This window comes from Rhizophagus irregularis, chromosome 12 (assembly GCF_026210795.1).
Source record: "Rhizophagus irregularis chromosome 12, complete sequence".
In the NCBI taxonomy this organism is placed as follows: Eukaryota; Fungi; Glomeromycota; class Glomeromycetes; order Glomerales; family Glomeraceae; genus Rhizophagus; species Rhizophagus irregularis.
The window spans coordinates 470,292-480,830 of NC_089440.1; the positions used below are offsets into that span (position 1 = coordinate 470,292).

The following is a 10,539-nucleotide window of genomic DNA, read 5'->3' on the forward strand; positions in this document are numbered from 1 at the left end:
CATCACTTTCAATAAATATAATCATTTTTACGCTCAACATTTGAATCTCTTATTTTGCGATTTTAAGAATTCTCCAACCGCTGAAGCAAAATACATTTACCAATAAGATGAAACTAATAGAATTAAATAAATAACTTATAACTTACAATCTATTTAAATAAAGAATTTAGTTAGTTTAAATTATGTGTAAATATTATATAAGTAAGTAATCATAGAATTAAATAAATAATTTACTCCCTATATTATTAAATAATTTTTTTAAATAAAGGATTTAGTTAGTTAAATTATAAATAATTTCATTGTACCTGATATCACCCTCTGAGATAGATGCGATTATGTAACGAGCAACTTCACTTTCTTTGACGATCCACCTTTATTAAAAAAAAATCAAGAAAAGATGAAAATTTAATACAAAGATTCATCTTTAGCTTTTCTTTTCTCCTTTGTAAGACACTTCTATTATTTAAGGAAATTAAGAAGTTATATATATATGGCTTCAGTGATATTACTATAGCTAATTATCCTTTCTGGATCAAGCTTTTATTTATTGAGCGAACTGTTTTAGTTCATTTCGGCATTTAAGCGCTTTTTTTAAAGCAATACTATTTACATTTAGACATTATTTGTACTTTATTTTGTTAGTTTGCCATTATGGCGTAGTGAAAAAGTAAAGGGAAGAGACAAACAAGACTTAATTGATGTACTACAACAATACAAAAAAAGGAAAGTTTGCGTAGAATGAACCAGAATAATGTGTAGATCCTTCCTTTTTTGGATAATTCTACGGCAGTAAATAAGTGCCGATTTCTTGTTACCCATTTATATATTGTCAGACAAATACTGTATAATTCCGCATTCTGATAATGGTGTAACCATGTTATTTGTTATATATACCCACTTGCCACACTGCAAAAAAAAAAATTTCATTATGGAAATGTCGATCAAATATTCTCAAGAACTTATAAATGATTATGAAAAATTATTTAAAACTGATAAAGGATATGATGTTATTATTTATGCTGGTGAAGATGAAGTTGAAATTCATGCACATTCACTTATTTTATGTACTAGGTCTCAATATTTTCGTGCAGCATTCTCTAATGAATGGGCAAATAAAAAAGATGGAAATTTTATACTTAATAAACCCAATATTTCCCCTCAAGTATTAAAAATTATTTTAAGGTACAGTATAAGAAAAGAATAAAGGAGATTTTTTTATATAAAATTGAATATAACAATAATTTTATGATTGTTAATGTAATATTTGATATTTAGATTTATTTATTGTGCAAAGATCGATTTGACGGAATTACAAGGTCCAGAAATTCTAAATCTTTTAATAGCTGTGGATGAACTTAATGTTCAAACATTAATTCAATGTATTAGGGAGTATTTGATTAAACACCAATGCGACTTTTTACAACAAAATGCCATAGAAATTTTTGAAACTGCTTATCAAAATGAAGCTTTCACTGATATATGGAATTATTGTTTTGATAAAATTTGTGAAAAACCAGCTGTATTATTGGATAAATTTATCAATTTAAAAGAACCTTTATTAGAATTACTTTTGAAACGGGATGATTTATTATTAGATGAAGTTGTTGTATGGGATAATCTGATTAAATGGAGTTTCGCTCAACATCCTTCTATTCAACAAAATGTGAAGAAATGGAATAAAGAGGAAATTACAATTATGAGAAGAACCCTTCACAAATTTATTCCTTTAATTAGATTTTATCACATAACTTCAGAGGATTTTATTTCAAAGGTAGATCCTTTTAAAGCGTTGCTTCCTGAAGATACAATAGATAATTTACTTGCATTTCATATGAATTCAAATAAGGAATTAAATATTGATTTACATCCTCCTAGAATGCCTAAATATGATTCTATTATAATTAATGGTAGTTATTTTGCTATCCTTGCTAGTTGGATTGAAAAGAAAAATCATTTTTATTATAATGAAAGAAATATTCCATATAATTTTAATTTACTTTATCGTGCTAGTAGGGATGGTGATACGCATGCAGACTTTCATATTAAATGTGATAAAAAAGGAGCTACTATGGTTGTGATAAAAATCACGGATTCGGAGCAAATAGTTGGAGGATATAATCCATTGGATTGGAATTCAAGTAACTTATGGGTGTCTGCGAAAGATAGCTTTTTATTCTCATTTACAGAAAAAAATAACTTTCAAAGTGCAAAAGTAGGTTATAGTAATAATAATAAGTATTCTATAGGTTACTTTTCAGATCATGGCGTGGTCTTTGGTACTGATTTATATTTTTATGAAGGGATTTGGCATAGCCAGAAATATAATACTCATTCTTATCCCGAAATTGGTATACCAAGAAAGATTTTTGAAGCGGATGACTATGAAATTTTTCAAGTTGTTAAGAAATAACTAGTTTTGCTATTCAATTTTGATGTATATATTTATATAATTCTTTATATAAAATGTCGTCTAAATGTTCTTATATATATATATATATATATTATATGGTATATTTCTAATCTATGTTAGGTTACTAAAAAAGATTCAACACAGTACATGGAGTATTTTAATGCCTCTTAAAATGTTAGAGTTTTTGATCTTTTGAAATTGATATACTTAGATTTTTTTACATTGTTTCTAAAACGGACTTTTATTTTACAGTACGATTACAACTAATTAGTGTATGGTGTATTTTATGGTATGTATCAGTATGGACATAGGGATGGGAAAGTAACGGTTAATTATAAATTTGGTTAATTAACTGGTTAATTAACGGTTAATTAACGGTTAATTAACCTATAGTTAACTAAAATATTAATTTTTTATAAATAATAAAATAAAACAATGAAATTTATTTATTTATTAAAATGATTATAATAAATCTTATATATTTTATTTATTCTTCATCATCTAAACTTATTACATTTGATTCAAATTCAAGTATAGTACTATTATCAGTCAGTACCACGTTCAAAAGTTTTGGAGCAATAATTACAAGTTACAGAAGGATGTTTTTTATTATTACTTTCTGTTTCAGTAACTTTCCAATGCTTCCAAACTTTTCCTTTTTTTTTCCCATAATTGCAAGAATTTTTTTTAAAAATTATGTAAAAAAAATGTATTAAAGAAAAAGAAAAAAAAGATCATAAAAAAAAGATTATCAAGTTATACAAGATATAAATTATAAAATAAATCTATACCATTTTTTACCAATAATTATCAAATTATAATTAAAATCACATGACTTAAATTCTGCATTTTTATTGGTTGATTTAAAGTAACGGTTAATTAACCATTTTAAACTAATTATAAGTAACATAATTAACGGTTAATTAACCATGGTTAATTAACGCCCATCTCTATTAATGGACAGTATGAAAGTAGAAGTTATTTTGAAAATTTTACATTTGTATATATATTATATTTGTCAGAATTATATTTATATAATAAATAATCTATACTGACTATTTAATATTACTAAGAATGAAAATTTAAATTTAAACAATTTATGCATTAATAATTTCCTTTTTAATAAAATTTTCGACATAAATTAATAAAAATAAGGCTTTGGTTCTATTTAAAATTTTTGAAAGTGTTATCTAAGGATTATGAAAATTTTGTTAAACAGAAATTGAACATGATATTATTATTTATGCAGTAGAATAACAAAATGTTAAAGGGATTCATGTCTGCTTATTCAAATATTTATTGTACTAGGACTCAATATTTTGTTCTGCATTTTCTAACGAATGGTTGAACAAAGGGACGGTCCATTTATCGTATAATATAATCACAAGAATCAGATGTATTAAAATTATTGATAATTATAGGTTAGATTAATATTCACTCATTGAATTCCTGCATTTAATAAATTTTAATTGATCATCGAACTGAATTATTGTGCAAAATCCAGTTGGAATTCTTATAATTGTTTATCAACATTTAGGAGAATCTATTGGGGTAGCGTTATACTTACAAAATTAACGTACAGATTCATTAACTAAATTGGTGGGTAATTTTTAAATTTAATAAATTTAATATGATTCATGGTTAGTGAATCATTCTTATTTCTAATGACATGAAATTATCAACCATAAAAATTTTATATACAATTTTGTTAATAATAACGTTTAATCTCAATATTTAATTTGATTGTCATTATTATTAAATTTCACTTTCTGCTGCATTATAATTATCAATGATCATACAAATTGTAATTTTTCTTTTTTTACTTTTAATCATTTAATTCATATCATTTAGTAAACTAATTCATATCAAAATTGTAAAAATTCTGCATTGGAATTTTATCTAATTTATTCATATTTTTCTTTTATCATAAAATGATTATTATCCCATAGAAAACAATAAACTATAAAATGCGGCTTTAAAATTCTACAATTTCGTATTCTAATATTATTTACTTGGTCAATTTTTACACGTAAGTCTTATTTACCGTTAATAATATTATAGCTTTTATCTCTCAACTTAAATATAATTTGCTGAAAACATAGTATTTGATAGTTACAAAAAAAAAACATGGGAAAGGGACTTGTGCGTATGCTAATCTAATTAGGAATATATACTACGTGAGAGTACATAAATATTTAAGCTCTCTTTCTTTAAAGTCGGTATTATGCAATTATGCAATTTTAAAATTAACTCATTACCTTACAGTTAATCTGTATTCTATATTAACAATTATCAAAGTGAAATTATGGTTATTGTATGTTTTCAATACTCATTTTTATTAAATAAAAAAAAATAATAATTTTTTTTTATTATTTATAAATCGTTTAATATTGACTCATCATAATAGTCATCGCATGCGTGTAATATTTAATTATTCATAAAAATATTAATTGTCTTATAATATGTATTCTTAGTTAATTAACTAATATGATCAAAATTTCAATTAATTCTCTTAGAGCTTCGATTCTGGTTTATATAACACGCCCAACTTTTTTTTTTTTTTTGAGATTAATAACGCATTCTTTATTAATTAAATCAATTTAACATAGATTTACATTGATTTTAGAAATACATAGAGGTAAACAATTAAAATTTATTAACCCTATAACTAACTAATCTATTCTAAAATAAATTTTGTATTATAAACATGTAATAAAAATGTCACATGTTACATATGTAAAACTTAATAAATCATTTTAATATTCAATAACCCCAAATTTGATAAGTTTATTAATTTATGCATGATATTAGGCTTAAACAGATAAAATTCAGTTAGTAATTCTTTAGAGATTTTGGATTTCATTTTATTATGAGTAAGCAAAGATTTAACTTAAAACAGATTCATTTGTTACACAAATTAACAGAAATACTAGTAATGCTATCATACTGTCATTTTTATATCCTAATAAAGAAATAAATCCCTACAAATAAATTATTTTGCCTAATTCGCTAATTTGAACATTAAGACATCTGAAACTACAAATTAAACAATGTAGATTATTGTAGAGTTAAAATAAAATTAAAATCTGTAAATACAATAGTACACCAACTGTTTTTATTAAAGAATGAATACAAATTAAAATTATAAATAAATCATAATTAACATAAAACATTTAGTACCTGAATTAAATTGAAATGGTGAAAATCTGAAAAATTTATTAGTTCTGGAAGATTTTTAAAATTTAAAAATCTACTGATATAAATTGCTCGGGTATGAGTTTTAATACCTTCAGACTTATTTCCATTTGATCTATTTTTCAATTTTCTTTTTCTAGTTTTATCATATTCTTCAATTTGAGAACGGATTTATCATCTTTATGTTCTTTTTCTTCCCATTTCTTTAATTTATGGTATAACTCTTTAGAATTTGGTCTATTTTTTTGCTTCAGCATCCCAAAATTTCATAATTAAATCCACAAGAAATGCTGGAATATCTTCAGAAATTTTCAGTCTAAATCCTTTCTTTACATACTTAACAGCTAAAGTATAATCATGAGGAATATTATTAAAAGGAATTTCTTCAGAAAGAGACTCATTCATAATTATTCCAAATGAATAAATATCAGCTGCTTTTGTATATTGATATCCACGTAAAACTTCTGGTGCCATATAAGGTAATACTTCATAAACTCCTTTTTTATCTAATCTTTTTTCGTTATTTGCTAGCTACACATTCCTAAATCACTTATGAATATAGCTGACATGTTAAATAAATAATAACTGAATGAAAGTCTTTATAAACATTTTCAGCATTATGGATATCTAACAGTCCGCTTGCAATTTTTATAATTTCTTAATTTTGTTGTTAATATCATTTTCAGGCTTATTTAAATAGAAATTTCTTAAATTTCCATCTTCACATTAATTTAAAACCATCATATAATCTTTGGTATTTGGATCTTGAGTTACTCCATAACAGAAAACAATATCCCACAAATAAATCTGTAGGTGAAATTTGATCTAATTTTAAAAATTTTTTTAAAGGAAATAAAATTTATTAAAAAATAAAATAATCCAATTGCAAAATAAATTAAATTTTTTATTTAATTACCTCATTATTTAAAAAATCTGTACTAATATCCAAAGAATTACCCAAACTTTTTAATGCAACTTTTTGTTCTGTAAATCTGTACCATTTTTGATTTTCATTATTCCAATAACTAGTAAATCCTCAGCTGAATAAATTTTATCACATTTGTAATATTTTGAAATTTCTCAAAAGGTATCCATTCAAGACATTTTGTATGATGTAGAGCATTAAGTTGTGAATGTTGTATTAATTCATCAATATCTTTATTTCTACTAGTCCAATTTTTAATATTTTCTTTAAATCTTTTTGCAATACAAAGTTGACACCAATATCTTTCTGTGTTAATTACATTCTCCACATATACCATATATTTTTTTTTCTTTTTTCCAAGTCTCCCATATAAATTACTTTATCATCAATCTCTTCTGATAGGGTACTATTTGAATCAACAGAAGAAATTTTAACATGTACATTTGAATAAAAGAACAAAAATATATTCTTTATTTACTAAACAGTTAAATCATATTATTTGTAATAAATTATAAAGTAAAATTACATTTACCTGATATCTATAAAGATTGACATTTTTCAATAAGTCTTTCTTCAGATAATTTATTAACACTACTAGTGTCTCTTGATCTGAATATTTTTTTCAACAATTCCATACTAAAATCTTGAAATAGATTGTTTAATCAACTACTAATAATAATAATTTTAAATATATAATATATACTATATTATAATATATACCTTAGAATTTATGGCTAATAGAACGTGCTATAAAATTTGCTTTTATTAATGAAATTCACGGAAATAAATTATGTAAATCCCATGTTACAATTCACGCCAACAATGATTTAAAATTTTCTGTTAGAAAAAGCAATAATGTGGCGTGTGAAGTACAGTGGCGTTGTATAATAAAATTATTTACAATATTTAAACTTAATATAATAAAATGTATATAAAATTTCCAGATTATTGCGCATATAATTTTTGCTATTTTATATATTTTAGGTTGCTTCGTGCAAATAATTTAATTTATTATTATTATTAAGTTCCGAATAGCGGTTATCCGATTTGAATAAATATAGTAACATTAATTTTTTTTAAAAAAAAAATGAACTTAAAAACTATATAAAAACATAAAATAATTCCTTTATTATTGATCATAATTTGAAAATGTGACTCTTCCGAATGTCATAGATATTTAAATAATACGGGTAATACTAATACGGTATACAAAATATTTTGTATATTTAATACAATACAAGTTAGTAATAACGGGTTCTAAATAAAGAAATAATGATTATCAAAAGATTATAATAGGACCCCGAAATATACATAAAAGGGTCAGGTCAGAGTTTGCGTATAATGAGTCAAAAAAATCATGTAGATCATTCCTTTTATGGATAATCCCAGCCAAAATAATATTTCCTAATTTAGATAATGGCTGAAATTATCGTAATTCCGGCCCTGAAAGAATGCGTATTTTGGACCACTTCTGGACCTGACCTCTACATATATATTTCGGGGTCCTATTATAATCAAAGATAAATATAAAATTTGTTTATCAAACCTCAAAGGCATAATGTAAAATAGATATCTATTGTATGTACAACAATAATCGATGTCAAATATCTAAATTATAAACAAACGAACAGTTAACGATTTGGATCTATATCGGAAAAAGCACATGCAATTCTTTTAAAATTACTTCACTATCAAATGATCAAATGATGAAAATCATACATCGGAATCTCAAATTGTGATTATGATCAATAGATAGGCTTGTGTTTAATACTTTATGCGCGCCACGACCATAACAATAACTCAAAACAAATTTTCGCATGAAATATTTTCTATAAAAGTATAAATAATCATTTTTTCCTTTTTCCTACACAAAATTTCTTTCTTTTACACGTATTTTTTTTAAAATACTTATAGTTTTTTATCTTAGTCTCTAACATTTATTAATAATTTGTAGCTTTTTCTTATTAACTCTCCGTTTAGAAATATAAGTATCTTATACTTTCGGCTACTCCTAGTCAAGCTATTTTTGCCTACTAATTTCTATTTAGAGATAAAAATTATTAAAATAAATATCCTAAGCAACTTCTAGTTAAAAGTGTTGTGAGTTGTGGATAGTTACGGACGGTTATTCAGCATATTTTTTTTTTTCTAAAAACCGAAATAAAGTCAAGCCTGAATAGTAGTTATTTTTATTATTCTGGTAAGTGGAAATGGCTAAGCTGGGATGTATAAGGGACAAGTGCACCTAGAGTGTTTTGGTTATCCTCCTCTTCTAGAAGTTTGGTTACCTTCAATGAGAATAAAAATATCTCAAGCTATGTCGCAGACTTCTGTATGTGGGGCCCGTCCCTTTGGTGGTGGGTCTCATGTCTTATTATCAAGCAATATGACAGTACCTCTGCACGAGTTTGATCACTCACGATATATCGTTAATGTCAGTTGATAGTAGGCATGGGGGCTTGAATCTGTCTTTTCTACAAAGCTTACTTAGAGTACTCGAGTCTTCTAACCTATTTTATTATATACTATATATTTTTAGATTTCATTCTCTCCTGTTGGATTCAGCCTTCACTAGTAAGAATTGATATATTGTAAGACTTTTTTGTAATGATAGTAAAATCCAAACTGTTTATTATTATAATGGTATTTGCTTATACATTGTTAGACTTAATTTAAAAAAAAAAATTGTGATAAAATAGGTATAATGTTGTTTGATTGAAATTATTATAAGTTTACTGAATTTTATATACATGAATATTTATTATATTCCTCACACATGATTATACATAAACTCAATTTTTATATGTATTATATACATAATTAATTATTAATAATAATCTTAATTAAAACAAGAATTTAATTCTTTAATGATTTAATTTATTTTTCTGAAAAAAAAAAAGAAATTTGTCTCATTTCAACAAAATTTATATTTTAATATTGTATTGTTGAATTGCTTGTTTAATATATTCTAATTATTTTTATTAATCAAAGATGAAGTAAATATTGTAATATAATTATCTAAAAAAATTTAGAAATTGCAATTGCTATTTCATATTTTTTGAGAGGATATTCCTTATGAAATGAACAGTGGCCATGTCGGGAAATCGGCAGAGATATATAATATAAATTGTTGATATGTAAAATTCAATTTGGCTAAAATTAATTAAATTAATTTACCGGTTAAAAATTCCTAAATTATAATTCTGGCCAAAATTTTCTTAACTCTGGCCAAATTTATAATGCCGGCCCAAATTTGGTAAAAATCGAAATTTTCAGGTTAAAGGAATCACATCGACAAAACGTGACATACTTTTTCATAATATAATAAACTGTTCTTATTTTTATAAACTTGAAAAATTATGAACTTTGCTTCATTCGGTTACATCTGGCCAAAGAAGATTGTTAAAAAAATATGCTATTTTATAAAAACATTTTGAACTTTTTACCTTACTTATTTTTTTGAAAAATACTTTGTGTAAACATTTATTTTAACGCTATTTACATGTAGAAAGAATATTTATTCTGTTTAATCAATTTATTAATTCAGACTTTGACATTTTATCATTATATTTGAATTTTGATAATTTATTTATTAAATTAAGCTTTGACACCAAATTTAAACTCTAGCATTTTATACTAAATTCAAACATCAATGACTACCATTATAATCACTATAATATTAGGAAATTTATCATATTTAACTAGTAGCTTTTCAATTAAAAAAAGCAAATTTACAACCTCAAAAATATATCTAAATAATATTAATTGGTAATAAAAAAAAGATTCTTTAGGGTTTAATCAAAAAATTTTAACAAAAATTTTAAGAATACAAAAAAATTTATTTGGATAATTAATATAAGGGTTTAAAATTTGTGCGCACCTGCGCATGTGCGCACCCCATGGATATATTATATATAAAAGTCAAAAATGACATTCTAAACCCTTCATGGCTCATTAAGTAAAGTTGTAGAATAGGCAAAAATACGCATAGTAAATAAATTTTTAAGGC

At 24.2% G+C, this 10,539-nt stretch overlaps 2 protein-coding genes across 2 annotated transcripts; one reads left to right on the forward strand and one right to left on the reverse strand.

Annotated features, from left to right (window-relative positions):
• Window positions 1–5,842: 5,842 nt before the first annotated feature.
• On the reverse strand, window positions 5,843–6,079 carry OCT59_003691 (uncharacterized protein; the record flags this gene model as incomplete). The annotated part of the gene is made up of 1 exon (XM_025331748.2): window positions 5,843–6,079. The coding sequence occupies one exon, from the start codon at window positions 6,077–6,079 to the stop codon at window positions 5,843–5,845; it is 237 nt and encodes a 78-aa protein (XP_025183079.2).
• A 2,675-nt stretch (window positions 6,080–8,754) lies between these two features.
• Window positions 8,755–8,973, forward strand: OCT59_003692 (uncharacterized protein; the record flags this gene model as incomplete). The annotated part of the gene is made up of 1 exon (XM_025315310.2): window positions 8,755–8,973. One exon carries the CDS (start codon window positions 8,755–8,757, stop codon window positions 8,971–8,973), a length of 219 nt encoding a protein of 72 aa, XP_025183078.2.
• Between the last annotated feature and the right edge of the window lie 1,566 nt (window positions 8,974–10,539).